Source organism: Tauraco erythrolophus, chromosome 2, assembly GCF_009769465.1.
Source record: "Tauraco erythrolophus isolate bTauEry1 chromosome 2, bTauEry1.pri, whole genome shotgun sequence".
Taxonomy (NCBI): domain Eukaryota; kingdom Metazoa; phylum Chordata; class Aves; order Musophagiformes; family Musophagidae; genus Tauraco; species Tauraco erythrolophus.
In genome coordinates this window covers 66836502-66855318 of record NC_141466.1, presented here as the reverse complement: position 1 = coordinate 66855318, position 18817 = coordinate 66836502, and the positions used below count along the sequence as shown (strand labels likewise).

The 18817-nt window shown below is 42.3% G+C and overlaps 1 protein-coding gene across 1 annotated transcript in view; it reads left to right on the top strand.

Annotated features, from left to right (window-relative positions):
• RUNX2 (RUNX family transcription factor 2) overlaps nt 1–18817 on the top strand; it is a 156950-nt gene that overhangs the window by 47195 nt on the left and 90938 nt on the right. Inside the window, 2 exon segments of the mRNA XM_086623880.1 lie at nt 18111–18299; nt 18302–18393. Of these exon segments, the coding sequence (XP_086480006.1) occupies nt 18111–18299; nt 18302–18393 (281 nt within the window).

The following is an 18817-nucleotide window of genomic DNA, read 5'->3' as shown; positions in this document are numbered from 1 at the left end:
AGGTTTTTGTGAGTTCAGTTCAGTCATTCCCCTCATCTGCCAGTACACGTGCAGGTCTGTTAGGAGACAGGCTGATTGGTACCGTGGTACAAATTAGAATTAATGAATACAAACAACAGCAGTACGTGGAGTACCTGTTAGTGCTTTCTTCACCACATAAGCAGAAATCCTGCTTTTCTTGAAGGTTTGCTGGGTGTATAACTTGCAAAGTTATGATCTGTCTTTTGCTTTGCTCTTGTCAGTCCATTTTTAATTCAAATTCCTGCCTGCACACTGAACAGGATCCCTATTATTTCTACTGCGATTCATTCTAAGAAACGAAAAGCTTAGACACTTTGTAACTTCACATGCATTGTAGCATTTTACTTCTCTGTTTTGGAGGGACAAGAATGGGAGGAAGCTTTGGTAAACACTGCAATGATTGTAACGTTCTGTGGGCCATCTGAATTTTGGCTTATTTGAAAGTCATCTTATTTTCTGCCTTTTTCCCTTAGCTTCCTTATGTTACCCTTACTTACTTTTTTTTTTTTTTTTGGGTACCATTCACCCCCTGTCCTTACTGCTTCACATAAACACCCTATCAGTCCCCTCTGCGTGCCTCCTTCCCATTCTCACCTCCCACATCAGCTTTGGAAAGACGAGGTGATTCCATTGCTCGCTACTGAGTGCTGCCAGCCTCTCTCCCTTTTGCTGTTGCTTACGACTACGATAGTAAAGCCGATACCAGCCTAAGCACTGACAGCAACAGGGCAAAACACCAAGCAGCTAAGATAATCTCCTAGAGAATAGGGGGGCTTCGTGCTGCTAATTCTTGCACACACAGCAAAGTCTGGTTATTTCTGCGAGGAGGATGGCCTGATCTATTCCTTCCTATTACACATTTAAAAACACCTGGGCAATCCCAGGCAAAAGATGGTTATCGATAAGCGTTTTCCTGGTCGAAAGGAGAATCAAAGCATTCTGTCAAGTTATGAGAAGTACTGCAGTCTTCCTTGAGGGTGACTCAAGTTTTAAGCCAAATTCTGTGATTTGCCAAAACCTTACATTACACTGAGGAACCAAGGCAGCGTATTGCTGACATTTCTATGATACGTACATATATCAGAATTGGTAGGACAGAGTAATAGGAAAACATAGGAAATAGAGAAATTACTATGCCCATTCCATGTGGTAATTTTAATAAAGGAATTACTGGGATAATATGGTTGAGCATGTCGAATGTGAATTACATAATTTCCAGGAGCTTGAATAGAGGCAGCGTGACTTGGTGAGGTCCCTGACAAAGCACTGATGGTACATTTTCTGACAAATTTTGTTGCTGTGCAAAACCTTTTTGCCCACAGTGAGAGGTTACCAGTTCAGAAGTGCTTGAAGTTAGTGGCCGATGATGAGCTGGGCTGATGAAAGACCCTTCCCTCTTCTGCCACTTCCATCGGTGATAACTCCTGGCAGAATAATTAAGCAAGACAGATGCTTAGTGACTATGGAATCTTAAATCTATACCAAAAAAAAATCACTAGAAGACAAGGAAAGAGGACAGGAGGACAATGTCTCTTCTAGTATTGTGCATTGTTGTTGGTAAAAGTGCAGTGGCTGCTCCCTACTCAAGTCTGAATTCTTACTATACTTCACAGAGAGGAAAAAAATAAACAATTGAGAAAGTTTTTGTTACGCGTTATACAGAACCAAAAAGGGCACATACAAAATTATTTTCCCTTTTCAGGCCACCTTTAAGATCGCAAGATCATTAAAAACTGTCTCAGCACTTTTACAAACTGGAGTCTGCTCAAACCATAATGCTTACAAAGTTTGACTTTGAATAGGCCTGATTTTCCCTGTCATTTGTTTTCACTTTTTATTTCTCTGCAGAACATAAAAAGTCAGAAAAAGATTTTATTTTCCTCTACATAGCATATAATTTACATCAATCATCCCAGGAGGTCAGTACCACTGGGGTGTCATTTAAATACAATGAATATAAAGTAATGAAGCTCTTGCTGGAGTGGAGGGCCACAATTCTCAGAGTAAGAGAGAGAGTTTCCAAAGCATATGGAGAAAACGCAACGGGAGACCGAGTGAATTCATCACACCACAAAAATGTCTCCATCCTGTCGACAAAGTCATTAAAGGAAAATGAACCATTGTTACTCTAGATGCTTGCATTCCTTTGGCATAATAACCTCAGTATAGAAGCATTGGTGCAAAGAGAATTTGCACACCCAAGAGAAAAAAAAATTAATACTTTCTTTCTTAAAAAAAGTAAGTATCCAGATTATGTAATGAAAGAAATCCTCCACGCTCCAAAGAAGATGGAGCCTCTGCAGAAGCCACAACTAATAAGGAACCGTATGCGGTGCTACAGGGTGGTTTCTTTTCCTCCTGCCAACAAGTCAAAATAAACGCCAACATGGACGATTCTTTTCAGATAACCCACAAATTATGTTCTCCTTTAATTACACAAATGTTTTTACCCTTTGCTGATCCATAGCCATCTTGGGTTATAAGATCCCTTGTTGAGATTTCCTCAGTACCATTTCCCTTTTCATATTAATTTGCTCCAATAATTTTTCAGTCCCATTAAAGCAATCCGTGAGGAATGCAGGAATTAGAAAGGTTTGCTGTGTTCAATTTCATTTAATTATTTGGCAAAGAGTGTCCAAATAAGAGAAAGTGTCGCGTGCCTACAGTAAATCATAGCACATACCAGTTTCAGAAAATAGATTGTACTTCTTTGACTCTTCCTCAAGGAAATACCACTTTAAAGCAAACCACCATGCAACCCGTGATAAAAAAGGTAGCATTAGAAAGCTGCAGCAGTAATCACTCCTTTTATTATAAATTATTCCATGGTATGGCAAAGTCCTGTTTGCTATACTAATTAAACCAGAACATGCTAATTAATTATCACCTTTATTGTCAAAACTGTATAGGAATATAATACATAGAAATACATAGATTACATTAATTATTTTTTAATACAAAAGCACTACCTAAATTTAAGCAAATACTGAAAGAGAAATCTGTCCTATATTCATTTTTAAGCAACTGCACTGGAACTGGGAGCCTGCTCAAAAATGAGCAGAGTGCTACTGAGGATACACATGCCAGCGAACACCAAATCATACCTGTTAATTACAACTAATACGCTTGCAGACAGCAGCGAGCATGTTATTTATTCGTCATTTACAGCCACTGAAGTGTAGGGAAGTGAATTGGTTTGCTGGCGAATGTCCCAATTAATTGGGCGTGCTATTTATTAAGGTGCTGATTAAAGTGTACTCTGCAATGTAATAGTTGAGTATGAAGTTGCCAACTCTTATCACTGCTGGCTCATATGGATGAAAGCAAGAGAGCAGACTAGCACAATATGAAAATAATGATGTATTCTGTGCCAAAAACGGATTTAAGGCAATTCCAATGCCTCAAATTAAAGACCTGGAGAAACAGAATTAGGTAGCATCGTGATCTTGAAGATGGAAGTTTGTGTTGTGTAATCGAGTTGTGACCAAGAGCTTCAATCTGTAATAGTCAGCTTGCACGTCTATTAGCACTCCTCTCGGAAGCCACCGCCATAGGCACACCCTTAAGTAAACAGCGTAGGAATGCAATAGGAAATACGATAAAAGCAGAGTTTTGTTCCTGGCTGATGAGAGTCAATTCACTTGAAGAAAAACTACTTACAGGGGTCCTCTTCCCAGCCACCTGCTCCTTCAGCCTCTCCAATCAACTCTCGTAACTGAGAATATAGCTTAAATAAGGCTAGTTTGTTAAACCATGGCTTCCACAAATGAGGTTGGGAGTTTCCACACACAATCAAGGAAACTTATGCTAATAATTGTATATATTATCTGAAGTAACGCTTGAGGTTTGATCTCAACCAAGATAACCACCAGTGCAAACCAAAATCATGATTTGTATCAGCAAAGAATTTCTTGGTCCTGAATCATTCTTAACTTGCCTTGTTAGCACTGATGCAAGACCTGGATAGAAGGTTCCAGCTGGCCATGGTTATTAATGAACTTACAAATCCGCACATGCTTTTGTTCCTTCCTACTTCCTACAATGGTCAGAGCATTTTGGCATCAGGCTGCATTGTGCCTCTATGGCCAGAGATATTCAAGGGTGACCTCTATGATTAGAGAGCTTCAGCCAAAAGGCTCTAACAACAGAAATTAAGTCTCGGTGCAGAGTCTTTTTCACAAAACGACTGTGCCCAAAAGTAAGCAGCTCTGAAAAGAGCACCCTGGCAGTATGCTAGATGTTCTGGTCACCTAAAAAAGAGGAGGCAAAGCTCCAATTCTCCCAAGGAAGGGAAAGAGCCAACACTAGTAGCCAGAGACTCCTCTAGCTAGGGAGCAGGTAGCAGCTTTAGCTAAACGTTGTCCATCTGGATCTCAAGGAACTCACTGAAGCAGAACATCAAGAGAGATTCATCATTCATGTAATCACACTTGCCCATTACGCTCACTCTCCTGCCTGCCACCATTTAACTGAAATCACCGTACTACACAACATGTACTACCAAACCTGGCTGAACCAAAAGCATTGTGATTATTCTAGTAACAGTATCTGTTCTGGCAACTATGATATCAGAGTAGGTTTCAATTTCAGGTGCAGTCACCTAAAATTAGGTATCTACATGTGGGCTGTATTTAGGCTCTCATTATAGTCGATGGAAACCCTGTCAACATGCTCAGTGCAGGCAAAAGAGTAATTCAGTTCATCGAAAAGTAGACACCTATGTTTGGTCATCAGACTTGCTCCCTAGAAGTCACAGACTGCATTTACTAGGGCTGAGCTTAGTTATCTATGTCAAGTACTCTGGGCTAGGCTGCCTGGCCTGCATCTGCCCTTCCAAAGAGTAATGGGCCTCACTCAGGGTCCTGACTCATGTGTGCCAGCCCCATGGCAATTTCTTAGGTAGCCCAAGGCATCCGTAATGGTGCTAGAGACTTAATTTTAGGCCAGTGAATTGGGCCTTAGATCGCTATTGGGTATAATGGGAGCTTAAACAGCTAGCTTAAATATAAACCCTTACATTGTAGACAACCAAATTTAGGTGTCTGAACCTGGAGCTCAGCTCTCCTCCAGCTGTCATTTATGCAAGGAAAATAACATATCCATATACAGTTATTGTGTACTTATATTAGATGTACAAATTGGAGTATTATCATAGAATCGTCTGGTTGGAAGAGACCTTCAAGACCGTCGAGTCCAACCGTAACATATTATGTTGCTTGCAGAAAATTTGCAGGTCTCTGGATTGTTGTATCCTTAACAAAAATATATCTGAGGTCATTTTGCCACAGAGAGCAGGTGAGATCCTCAGGTTAACCATTCCCAAATGACATCTTTAGGTTATTATGGACTCTTGTTGTAAGCCTTTGAAAGATAAGTGAGAATTAGCCAGAACATTGAGCTCTCCTCTGCAGAGGAAATATGAGCAGAGGGCTTTAGTACTTTTTTGGATTGCATATTAATAATAATGAAAGTTTCTAGAATCAGTACATTCAAACAGTAGTTTCTTGAAATATAGGAATAGTGCCAGGAATTTACATCAAATTACTCCTGGACTGCAGAATAAATAACATTACCCACAGATTGCTAAGGATTTAATTTCCTCAATGTCCTGAAACAAATTCACATTATTTGACCGTGCAGAGCAGGTAGAAAGCTGAGTTTATGGTTCCCCAAAACTTTTAATCCTTTAACCTGTATGCTCAGTGGTGAGTGATAATCTATGTATGTTAGATATGAGATACAAATGTATCAGAGAAGCTTTTTTTCTCTGAATAAATGTTTAAATATTTAGGGCCAGGTTCCATTGCTAAACATGAACACAGCTCTCTTGAGTTCATTGCAGTTGTGCGTGTGTATCTAAGAGCAGAACTTGGCCCTTATGTTTCAGATGTTAGCACTAAGCTTCCAGTGTAAAATAAAGTGTGATCTGTAACACACAGGGAAGTGGTAAGACTTAGTTTTAAAGGAAGGGTATGATTACATGTTTCTGCCTTTCTTTTGGATAAGAAGCACTGCTTTCAGCAGAGCTCCTGAGAATATTCTTGCCTCTTTTCTAGACAGTCTTCCTTTTGTATAGGTGATCCTCTGGAAGCTTTGATAACTTCTGCAGATGGGAAACAGAGTTAAATACTTTTTTATTTCTTTGCTACTTCTCTCCAATTTCCATTCTGCCAGTTTTGACCTAGCATCGTGATGGAAGATGCAGAAGCATTTTAAAATACTCTTAGACTAATGAATTAGATGCATTTTTTAAATTATGAAAAAGTTAAAGTGTTGATTTTAAATTATAGGCAATGTGTTCAGATCAGCCAAATGACATATCCAGTCACCTGTTCTAATGAAGCAGTAATTCAACTGGGATCAGCTAAAGCATTTTTACTGGGAATTGCTACAGAGCTAGCTCCAAAACAGGACTCTTGAATCTGAAGAGACTCTTTCCCTATTCTTGTTATCTTTTTTATCCCTCTGTTACAAAGTATTTGTAAAGTATCTAGATTCTTGAGTGCTCATTTATTCGTAATGCTTACGTTCACGTAACATTCAGGACCAGGAAAGACAAAGAATGACTGGGTGGTACTTGTGCAATCTTGTGTGAATGCCATAGGACACACAGTCTGATAGAAACCTGTACCAATGCCAAAAAAAATAGAAATTAAAAAATCCCCTAAATGCATAGATTGACGACTTTGAAATTTCTCCAGGTTTTCAAAATTCCTCAAAAATTACTTTCTCTCATCTAATATAGCTCTGGATTTTCTTCTTATCAAAAAATACTCTGACTTATCAACTCTGTGAGCATACTGAACAGCTCATATATTTTAGTGGGCTTTGTGAAAGTCAGGTTCGTGTTGGGGATTAAAGTTTTTGAGGGATGGAAAACTTGTGGAAGATGTCTTATAAAGTTCACTGTCTACTTTAGATTCTTTTTCTGTGGTAATATGCTAATGCTAATGGCATCCAGCACAGTAGAGAAAGAGCTTGCAAAGTTTTAAAGTTTTGCAGATGGAATTGTAAGTGAGAGTGAGCTGCTAGCTTACTTCAGTCTTTTTAAAAATCCTGCACAGATAGATAGATAGACAGACAGATAGATTAAACATTAATCCTTCTAAAGATGTCATTCCATTTGTGGCCAAAATAATATTTTATGGCATTCATTGCAAAGGTCAACTAGAAGTTCTTCCATGCAAAATAGCACCTTTTTTTCTCAGTCTGAAAATAACTTCTGGTTCAGTTCCCTTCCTCATATACTGGCTTATTCTTTGCATAATCGCAAAAATAAATATCATAGAAGAGAAAACTTCTATTACAATCCACTCCTTTCATGATCCTTCCATGGAGCTAGTCAATTATTAACAAACATCTAAGAAGTAGAGATACCTGTAGAGGTCCTGTCTGCTTTGGCAATATAGTTTCTTATGCTTTTTCACGTAAGAGCACAGAGGACCACATGACATATGAAGGGGCTACAAGATTCAGCGTTATGCATTGTGTCATCAGCTTCATGTGATGAGAATATTGATCACTTGCTTGTAACATGGATATTTTATTCCACTAACTGTTCTATCAAAGTCAACTTTTCTTTAAATTAGACTGCATAATATTAAAAACCATCCAGGTTTGACAACTGGCTTGTGGCCTCACATACCATATTTATGTAGATGTTAAGTGGCAGTGTATTGAAAATCCTGTTCATCATCTGACATCCTGCAAGTGTGCATCTGCACAGAAAGTCACAGTCCATTTCGACGCTGCAGACTTTGCACTATCCCAGGTTTACTGAATTGTGCCTTTTATAGTGGTTGATATTTCAGTAGGTATGCACCTACCTAGACAGACGATGTGTTTTTGACAACTGTTGTTGAAATGCCCCGCCTACTCTCCGCACATCTTGGAGTACGCTTGAAAACAACTGCTCTTACAGCATGGACAGAGTCGATCAAGTTCAACGCCTATTGTAACAAATTCTTCTACACACTCTGAGGCAAATCCTGTTTGACTTATTCGGGCAAGTTGTCCCATGAGCCCTCAACAAAGCATGATTTGCTATGGTAAGCAATGAACTTACCTGACCTTGTCCACACCAGTGGGGCAACCGTTTCTACTACTACTTGAGTGGATCTGAGAGTGGAAAACTATTTTTGACACCCCTCATCAAAAACAGATCATTTTTCTGGAGAAGGCAAAGCCCTATGGCATTATGTAGCGTATGTGCTGAAGTACAATGGGATGAGTTAAGGACATCGGATCATCACTCAAAAAGGCACTTACTTGTTTTAAATTCAGAATACTCCCATAGGTAGAATAGTATTTACTAAAGGTTGTATTGATGATTTCACATATGATAGTCTAAAGAAAATAAACACATATGTTGCATGCATCTATTAACTGAGATAGACTTAATGGCAGCCCAGTTGTCCTCTCACACCACTGTAAATAAGCATGGGGTACCACTGCAAGCAAATGAGTTACTTGTGCGTAAGAAACACTTTAATATGTCTAAAAACATGGTATACCAACAGTTATTAGAGTTCCTTCTTCTCACTTAATTTCATGATTGCCTTAAACAGTTTTGTCTCTGTTGGATCCAGAGCATGAAATGGGAAGGAGAAGGGGAGCAGGGAAGGAGCATAATGGTAGGAGTACAGGATGGGCAACCAGGAGAAGAAAATTGCCTGTCCCATTCTCATTTACTGTGAGATACAGAACAAACAGCTTTCAGACTTACTAAACATTTTGAAGATACTGAGAGCTCTCTGTTTATTTCAGATGTGTAAAATGCTGCAAGTTGCCAGTAACGTAGCTAGGCATGCAAGTGTGTGCATGAAGAGAACATATTAGTTACAAGACTTGTAATTGTCCTATCATTATCTTTTCTTTCTTTCCTGAATCAGAGAGAATGTGCCATAATCTAGCAAGAATCTCATGATAAGTAATGTCAGAAATGGCTTTTCTTTTTTTTTTTTTTTCCAGAGCTGCCAACTGTCTATTTTAGACATAACATCACCCTTTACTGTAGCCTTCCACATAAAAGCAACATGAACAGTAAGGTCTCTAGCAAGCATGAATGATTGGCTTGCAGATTCTTTACCAAAAGGGAGTTTATTTACTCCACACAGGTCATAAATTTCCTTAGAAAAACTATCAGTGGCAATCTACATGTGGTGTTTAGTAAATACAGCTTTCCTCTGATTCCCTCAGTCCATGTTCTTCAATTGTCAGAAACAGTGGAAGATGGTTTTCTTGTGCCTAAAAATATGAAATATTCTAGCTCTTTACGATGGAGTGGAAATGAGGAGCTGAAAGACTTTACATATTCTTCAGCATGATGGGCATTTAGACATGGAAATGGGAAAGAATAAGGAGGGTAACCCAAGTAGCAAGTTACCTAAAAGCTTGCCTCTGCTTCTCTTATGTGAAGCAGCACCTTATTCTGTGAAGACTCCCATTGAAATCAGTGAAGCTCCAGACAGAATAAGGCTTTTCTTGGTAAAACCAAGGGGATTAAAAAAAAAAAAAAAAAGTGGGATGAGATCTGCCTTTTCATTTAATGGGCTTTTATCTGCTCAAAAATCACGCTAACCTCAGGGTGCCAGGCACAGTATGTTTGAAAGCATTCCAAGGATGGGAAGAGCTGCTCTATCTTCTCCACTACAAAGGGAAGCTTGGTAGTTATGAGAGCTGCTGTGGTCTTCCAAGAAAGGTTTTGCATCTGCTTTGCCCCCTCTGAGGACCTCTTGCTTGCTCCTCCTGGATACTTCCAGGTTACGTCTTTCCTTCTTATGCTTAAATTAGGAAAACATTTATATGATTGACTTCACAATGGGTTTTGTCATGAAAGTATAGAAGATTTCTCCCTTTTCAGTATGAGTGCATTTAATAAATTAGCTAAATATTTATAAGACAAACTAGAATACAGGTTTTGCTATTACATCACATAAGCTCCTAGTATCATAATACTCCTAATATCCCAAGGTCAGAGAATCTTATTCACATTTGAAAGTCTAGTGTTAATGGTGAAGATTTTAATTACTTGCGTTCCTTCTAGGGCCTGACCAGCACTTGAAACAAATAGTTTAAAACTTATCATACTTATCACAACTGAATTATGAAGTGCTTTATGAAAAAAAATGTCCAGAATTTGTATATGACTATTTTTTTCTTTTCTGTCACTTCAAAACAGACTATTTAAAAAAAAATCCATCGAGAATTTTGACTTCTGAACTGAGAGTATAAGCCAGATTTCAGCCTGGAAGGAATTTTTATGGTTGAATTATAGACTTCTAAAAGACACAATTTAAAACTGAACTGCTGACAGTCATTCTGATCATATTTTATAAGCTACTATTAACTAGGATGAGACCTTAAAGAAGGATAGATCCCATATCTATCTGCTGACTCTAGGGTTTCTTATCCTTTCCTCTAAAACATCTAGTGCAGCCTACTGTCAGAGTAGACTGACTACAGATCCAATCCAGTCCAGGAAGCCAATGCTGCTGTGGAGGCTTTGCCAGCTTCAGCTGCCAACTACTCCCATCTGTACTGAGCACGCGCAAGAAAAACCTCAACAATTTCGGCAACTTCTAACCCAGCCAAGTTCGGGTGGATCCTTTTGGTCGAGGGCAACAAAAGGAACTTATCTGATTTTTCCTCTGTTTTCTTCTCCTACTTAGTAAAACTTCCCATCTCAGCTCTGAAATAGATACTGGGATGATCTAAGAAATTTTAAACTGTTGTGAAACAATGTTTTCACTTAATGCCGATCTTAGAAGCAACAGAAGTATTTCTGCTGGAAGTTTCCAAAAAACTCAGCTTGAGGCAGGCTCAGGATTGAAAAGCTCATCCTGAACAGCTAGAAGTTGGCAACGTTACGTGAGTGAAAACAAGGTCTTATACTGGAAAGTGGTAGACAAGCTTAACTGCAGATACTGCTGGCAGCTTCTCCTATAATATTTTTTCTGCCAGAGCTTTGTCTTTTATTACTGGAGAGAATCATTCCTGTGAAGGCTAATATTTTGTCATCGGCTCTTACGGCTTGTTTCTGGACTGATCGTGTTCTCTCCTGTCACTTGGCTGCCGATTCCACACCAGTTGACTAAGGGATTGATCCTGTGTTATGCCCCACACACCCAAGGTCTTAAGACCACACCTAATTTGAGGCATGCTTATATTATGCTAAATGTGACAGGATGCTCAGCATTTTCAGGATTACATTATGTCATACTGTGAATACGATTATGTTCTTGATCATCTGGTCTGGCCTGACCATGCTTAGTTTATCATTTGAGTGAATTTTCAGAAAAGAAAGGGCCAAAATAGACTAATATTTATAGTTCTTTAAAGAGTTGGTTTGCTGTGTCCATTATGCTACTCTACATTTGCCATTACCATATGCGTTCTTCTGATATGCTCCTTGTAGACTGGCACCACCTCTTTCAATGTTGTATGTTTCATTCTTTTAGAACAAGTCTTGCACTATTTGGTGTTTCTCTACTGCTGCAGCTTCAAGACTCATCTTATAAACAAAGAATCTGCCTAAAAATTATTTCTGACATTCCTGCTATTGAGAATTGATTTACAATGGAAATCCTTACCATTGCAACGCACAGAAAGTAAGAATCTGGTGGTGTGCTTGTGGTTGGGAGCATTAAAAAACAGCGCTCCGACTCGAGACTGCTTATATCTTGTAGGATCTTCTGTGTGAGCTTTATGAGCTTGTATCTGGCCATAGTGCACTTCATTAGTCTCTTAAAAAACAGCATGCAAAATTTAGGGACTCTGCAAGGTTTCCAGATGTATAAACCTTTTTAATTACAAACAGTTATACCACCCACTTTCCCCGACAGTTAGTCAAGGGAACCAGTTTTCATTGTGGTCACAGAAAAAGTAACGGTGAAGTTTCTGGCTCGTGCTGCTTTTATATATGCTGAAAGAAAGGGGGGGGGGGGGGGGGGGGGGGGGGGGGGGGGGTGTGGGGGGGGGTGGGGGGGGGGGGGGGGGGGGGGGGGGGGGGGGGGGGGGGGGGGGGGGGGGGGGGGGGTGGGGGGGGGGGGGCGGGGGGGAAGGAAGAAAAGAAAATTTAAGCTCTCATTTTTTGACTTTTCATACGTCTAAAACATGTGCTGATTTTGTCTGAAATCATTCAAGGACAAAATATTACTTTTCCCTCATTCTGAAATTAGTTACACAGAAGTTGGAAGGAGGATTAATGGAAAGGGACAAAGTCAATCTTACCATAAAGAAAAACAGTTTGTCTCTAACTATGAGGACTCTAGCAAACTTTCTGCAGTTAATTTTTAGTTTGCATGTGCAAGCAAAAAAACAATTTAATTTACTTGAAAAAAACAGGCCAAACATTCTTCTAATCGTACTACGCATTAAGGTATTTACTGCCTGAAAACACAGGCCGTACTTTCTCTTCAAACACTGTTATAAGATGACAAGTAGCCTCACATTTCTTTCCTTCACGATGGCGACATGGTCATTTAATGCTTTAAACCTCATTGAAATACATGTAATTCCAATGGTGCATAAGAGGTGCAGACAGGGAGGGAAATGGAGAACCCTACGGCAGGACCGAGACCTCGGCTTGCAGTCCATCCTTATTAGAGAAGCAGAAAATAAATCATTTAGGAAAAAAAATCAGAAGCCGTAACTATTTACTTTGTTGTTTGTATAATGTGCGTTCCCCTGCGTGCCATGGAAAAAAAAAACGACAATTTTTCAGTAGGCTGGCTTCTTACCAGCTTTTTGAATTTTTCTCCCTGGTATTATTGGTATGCTTTACAGATGCAGAGCCCTGCAAATCTTTGGAGTTTTAATTTAACACGTATTTTTATATGTCAAAAGGTATACGGTAATAGTGCTCCATTTTATACTGAAGGAAACTTGCTAAGAGGCTTGTTCGAGGCCACAGAGCAAGTCAGCATCAAATCCTGAGACAGAAAGCAAGAGTCTCAGCTCTCGGTCCTCCCTTGGTACTGAAAATACTGTGGGAAAAAGTAATATTCTCAAGACTGATTTTTAATGTAACTATTTTCTACCCTGTCTTTCCAAACCTTTATGCTGGTGTTTGTATCAGGGACTATAAACGCTGAAGACCAGTGCGCAGTGCTGAATATCGAATGCTTTCGACTAATTTCAGGACACAAAGAATCGTCTTTTACCTGGGCTGTAAATCAATGGGCAGGGACGTGGCAGCTAAAACAAAACCGTAGTAGTCCATGGTGTGGCTACGAACGCCGCAGTTACAGTAAACCATTACCACATTGCCTGCTTAGCAGACCAAATACGTGCAAATCTAGAGTTACTATTGCATACTTAAGAAACAAGCAAAGAATAGCTGGGCAAACAGTCAATTTACAACGAAAGTGAAAGTAGAAAAGCGCTGCCAAGAGGCACTGGAGCTTATCTTGCCCCTGCTGAAATGAATGGAAGTTTGGGCAAAACCTTCTCTAGCGTTGAGCTTACTTAAGCTGGCTTGATTGCACGTTTTCACCAGTGAATAAAAAACTGGGGAAGGTAGATGTTGGAAAGAGAATATTGGCAAGTTTCTTAACTATAGTAATAATTGCTGATGTTGCTGTAGTCTCTCTGACTAAAAATATCCAACACAATAACAACCCGTTGAACCCACTCATTTATTCCGTTTCACAAAGGCTATTTACACATACAGAGAAGCTCAAAATAAATTCTGTATTCATCGTATTTACAAGCACATTCCAGCCAACAAACTGGCGTCGAAACTATTTACTTAGGGAGTATCATCCAGGTTAGAATCTTTCAAATTCGACAATTATTTTTCATCTTGAGCATACAGTGCTTGCAACAGGAGCGTGCTGGGCCCATGTTTATTAAATGTAATGGTAAACAAACTCACTGCTCTTTAAAACATTACCTTTTTGCCCAAAAGCAATCTATTATGGCTGTATTCATAACACAGTGCAAGTGAAAAGCTAAAAAGACAATAGAATTGCAGCAAATGTAGCCATACTAATGAAATCCTATTTTATAAAATGGATCCGAAGGTGTTTGTAAGACATAATTTGCAGTGCAAGCACATTTTTTCACTAACCTCCTACAATTCTCTAACATCTTAAAATATGACCCATTTTGCAACCAGTGCTAAAATTCCAAGAAGTTCTGAATAAAACCCGAGGAAAGCTGAGCAGCAGGATTGCTCTCCATTTCAGCCAAATCCAAGCCAACCTTCCAGATTATATATATCATAATATATATTACTATTTCTGAAAAATCCCATCCAGCTTTTTACAGGTCCATAACATTACTGGTACTTTTATTAATTGTCCATAACCATTTAAATAAAATCTAGTGCTCCAAGCTGTGATCTGTTCCAGGCTGTAGTAGGTTCCTGTTAAATCTGTAAATGTTCAGCAGGAAGATATTTTTGCACGGAGACTGAAAACAGCTGTGCCAGATACCTGAAACTTTGTTAGGGCGTTCAGTGGAAAATGTTATTTCGGCATTATAAAATAACCATGGACTATTTTAAGTGACCTTAGACTGGTAGCTTCCAATAACTTCTTTAGTTTATCCTAATCAACTTTTATTTTAGTAGGAAGGGAAAGAGAGCGTAAAACTTTTAGTGTGACTAATAAAGGGGAAATGTATCGTCTTGTTTGAGATGAAGTAAATACATGATTGTCAGGTTTATATAGTATTTGGATATTAGACAACCTCTTGCCTTCTTTCTAGCACCTTTGGAATGGCTCTAAGGGAATGTATTTGCCCTCCAGTTTAAAGCGGGAGGGAAAAGCCAGAAGAACCTATGGTCATAAACCTTTTACCAAAATAATTATGAAAAAATATATTTTCTGTATTGCAACTATAGCGAAGCAGAGCTTATGCATATACTAGTCCTTATAGGCGATGCGTACGAGTCCTTTGGCAATGCCTGTGGCCGCTTTTGGGGAAAAGCAGACCCTCCGGCTGTCGGGGGAGCGGGGCGAGCTCGGGAGGGGTTTGCGGCGTTATCGCAGAGACTGCATTTTCCAGCGGGATAGAAAAGTACCACAGCCCTGCCAGCGTTGAGCAAGGAAAGGAAAAAAAAAAAAAAAAAAAGAAAAGAAAAAGAAAATGAAAGGAGGGGAAAATAAAAAAAAAAAGAGGACATACATCTCTGCGAGCAGTGGTTCAGGGGCTGTTACTCCCCATTTTAACCGTGGGAAAGAGAGAGGAGCGGCGGAATAACGGCGGAAAGCAGCGCCCGCCGCGCCGGGCGGGTCGGGTCGTGTCGGGTCGGGCGCGGAGCGGAGCGGAGGCGGCAGCCGCGGTGCGCGGAGCGAGAGCTCTCCCCTGTGACCGAACATCAGATCTTTTCTTTTCTTCTTTCAAACCAAAACGGAAGGAGCCGCGCTGCAGCCCGGCTGCTGCCTTCGCACGCACCTTCCCCCCGGAGCGGAGCGGAGCGGAGCCGGGGGGTTCGCTCGGATGGGGGGGGGGGGGAGTGTGGGGGGCAGGAGGCGGCCCGGGGGTGCGCCGTGGGTAGCGCTGCCAGGAGGGCGCGGAGGCTCCGCGAGGCGCGGAAACCTGCTCCAGGGTTGTCTTTTCACTACATTCCCTCCTTCCCCTTCACAACACCCCCCCTCCCACTCCCCCCCCACCACCCCCACCCCCCGTTCCCGTGTACGTGGGGCCGCCGGGCTTTTCGCGGAGGGGCCGGCGGGACAAACGCGGCTTTGCTGCTGGATTAGGGTTGCAAAGGCTGCGGAAAAGGACACATTCCCCCCCCCATCCCCCCCCCGCTCCCCCACCACCGACAGACAGACAGACAGACGCACACCGCCCCGGTCACACACAGGCGGCGAGCAAGGAGCACACGACGCAGCGCCGACTTTTTACAAGAAGGTGGAAGTAGCAAGTCGGAGTAAAGCCTTAGAAATTAGAGGGAGAGTTGTGATAGGTTGTTACTGCGCTGGGAGGCGTTTACACTTTTTTACTATTGGGTATGTAAATTGTTTTGGTAAGATCTGCCCTTCTTTTTTTTTTTTTTTTTTTTTTAAGGGAGAAAACAAACCAGACTCCCTTTACCTTAATAGTCTGAGTGGGGTTTTATTAGCTTTCATTCATTCAAGGAAATAGTTTAGGCTTTAGACTATCGGAGATTTAGCGAAAATAAAAACCCCAAAAAAACCCAAAAACAATCCTTTGGCACCAGATTATCTTACTATTATTTTTCTTTTTGAAAACAAGATTTTTCATGCGTTTTTTTTTTTAGAAAAAAAACAAGCTCGAAAGTGTTAATGGAAAAAACCCGGAGAGAAATAGAGATCGGAGACCGTCTTCTGCTCCCCCCCCTTCCCCGTCCCCGTCCCCCTCCCCGTGGGTGAGAGCGATTTAAAGCAAAGTTTCTCCTCCTGTGGGTGGATGCACATTGTTTTATTTATTTGAAGGCTGCAGAAGTCTGAGGACTGAAGCACCACGTGCTGCTGACTTCATCAGCATAATGATCGCCTTAGCCAGAGAGTCTGTATATATAAACACACAAAAACCCTAATCATTAGAAATCCCAGCCTCCAAAAAACCACATTCAGGACAAAAAACTGTGGCGGTTGTTTGGGTTTGGTGTTGTTTTTTTTTTTCGGCTCCTTCATACTTCCCCGACCTCAACTTCTTGGGACCCTAAAGAAGTTTGTTGGTTTTGGTAGTTTTTTGTTGCTTTTTTTTTTTTTTAAAAAAGATTTTTCAGAAAGAAAAATAGCTCCAAACAAACCGACATTTTAAATGATTTTTTGCTGCTGTTGTTCATCAAGGGTGGAAAAAAAAAAAGATTTTTGTTAGCCTGTTCAAACTCAGCGGACTTGGACCCAGCAGCGACTTAATTACAAGGACCGAACTGCACCGAGGCTGCCTTTTCCCAGAATTTACTTGGTCATATTTTAGAAATCAGCCTAAGGAGGGGTGTTTGGGGTGGTGGGGTGATTTTTTTCCCCGACTATGCTCCCCGATTTTTTTTCCCTGGGAATCCGAAAGTTCAACTTTTCTTAAGTCTTCATCCTCCCAAGGAACCGGCCTTAAGTCTCGCTTTTAATTATTAGTCCTGTGACTTTCCTCCTCACCCCAACAACCCCAGCAACTTTCTTTCCACGCCGAAATCACTTCGGGAGCGCCTTTTTTTTTTTTTTTTTTCCTTCTCTTTGGTGAAGCCACTTTTCCCAAACCCCTTCCCGAGCTCCCGCTTCCAGAAGCCAAAGGCAATAAGCGGGGGAGCCCAGCGCTCCTCGCCTCTGTCCCAGCGAGCTTTTTTTGTTTGCTCCGTTTCTTTTTCTTTCTTTTTCTTTTTTTTTTCTTTTTTTTTTTTTTTTTTTTTTTATCCGGAGGAGGAAGATTTCTTCGGAGGAAATCAGGACATTCCCCTGAACACCCCCCTCCTCGGGTTTGAGAGTTAACGCTCCTCTTCTGGCGGCCGCCAACAGCAGCAGCCCAGGAAGCTGAACCAGCAGCGAGTTTTAACTTCTCCCAGACAACCTTTTGAAAAGCCGAAAGGAAAAGAGGACGGGGAGGGAGGGGAAGAAAAAGGAAAGAAATTCAAGCACTTAGGGAAGAAGCGGTGGCTAGAAGGAGGGAAAAGAGCAGAGAGACTGTGCAAGAAGGAAGGAAGGAAGGAGGAGGAGAAGCAGCAGCATCAGCGTTTTGCAGCTGGGCAGAAGCCGGGACCATGCAGTTTCCAGCCGGGCTTTGCTAAGAGGGGCAGCCCCGGACCCCACAGCCAGACTCTTCGCTGCCCCAGGCTGCAGGCGCCCTATGACTGGCATCGCCCCCCGCCCCGTCCATCTTTCTTTTAAAAAAATCCAAACACAAACAGACTGAGATTTTTTTTTTTCTCGTGCGTTTAATCCGCTCCTGGTTTTTTTTCCGTTTTGTTTTGTTTTTGTTTTTTTCCTGATTTGCTTTTTTTGCCCCTTATCCTCACCCGTCCACTTTTTCATTCACCCCTTTTTTTCGCTATTTTTTTTTTACAACCCCCACCCCCCACTACACGCCTCCTCGAGCGATCCCCCTACCGCTCCCCCCCCCCCCCCCGCCCCCCCCAATTCGCTAACTTGTGGCTGTTGTGATGCGTATTCCCGTAGATCCCAGCACCAGCCGGAGGTTCAGCCCCCCCTCCAGCAGCCTGCAGCCCGGCAAGAGAGCGAAAGTCAGCCCGGTCGTAGTAGCCCAACAGCAGCAGCAGCAGCAGCAGCAGCAAGAAGCGGCGGCCGCCGTGCCCAGGCTGCGCCCCCACGACAACCGCACCATGGTGGAGATCATCGCTGACCACCCCCCGAGCTGGTCCGCACCGACAGCCCCAACTTCCTCTGCTCCGTCCTGCCCTCGCACTGGCGCTGCAACAAGACCTCCCGGTTGGCATTCAAGGTGAGACACCTCGCCGCGCCCGCCGCGGCGGGGCTGCCTCCCCCCGCGCCGCGCCGCGCCGCGCTTCCTCCCGCAGAGCCGCCTCAGCCCCCCCGGCCCGCAGGGGCTTCTCTGCCCACACCCCCCCCCCCCCCGCCACCTCCCCGGCCCGCAATGCCTCCTCTGCCCCCTGTGTCCTGCAATGCCTCCTGTGCCCCCCCCGGCCCGCAGGGGCTTCTCTGCCTACCCCCTCCCTCCTCCCCCCCCCACCCCCCGCCCCCGGCCTTGCAATGCCTCCTGTGCCCTCTGTGTCCTGCAGGGGCTTCTGTGTCCCGTCCTCCCCGCTCCTCGTCCTGCAGAGGCTTCTGTGTTCCCAGTCCTGCAGTGCCTCCTCTGCCTCTCCTGCTTGCAGGGGCTTCTGTGTCCCCCCCGCCGTGCTGCAATG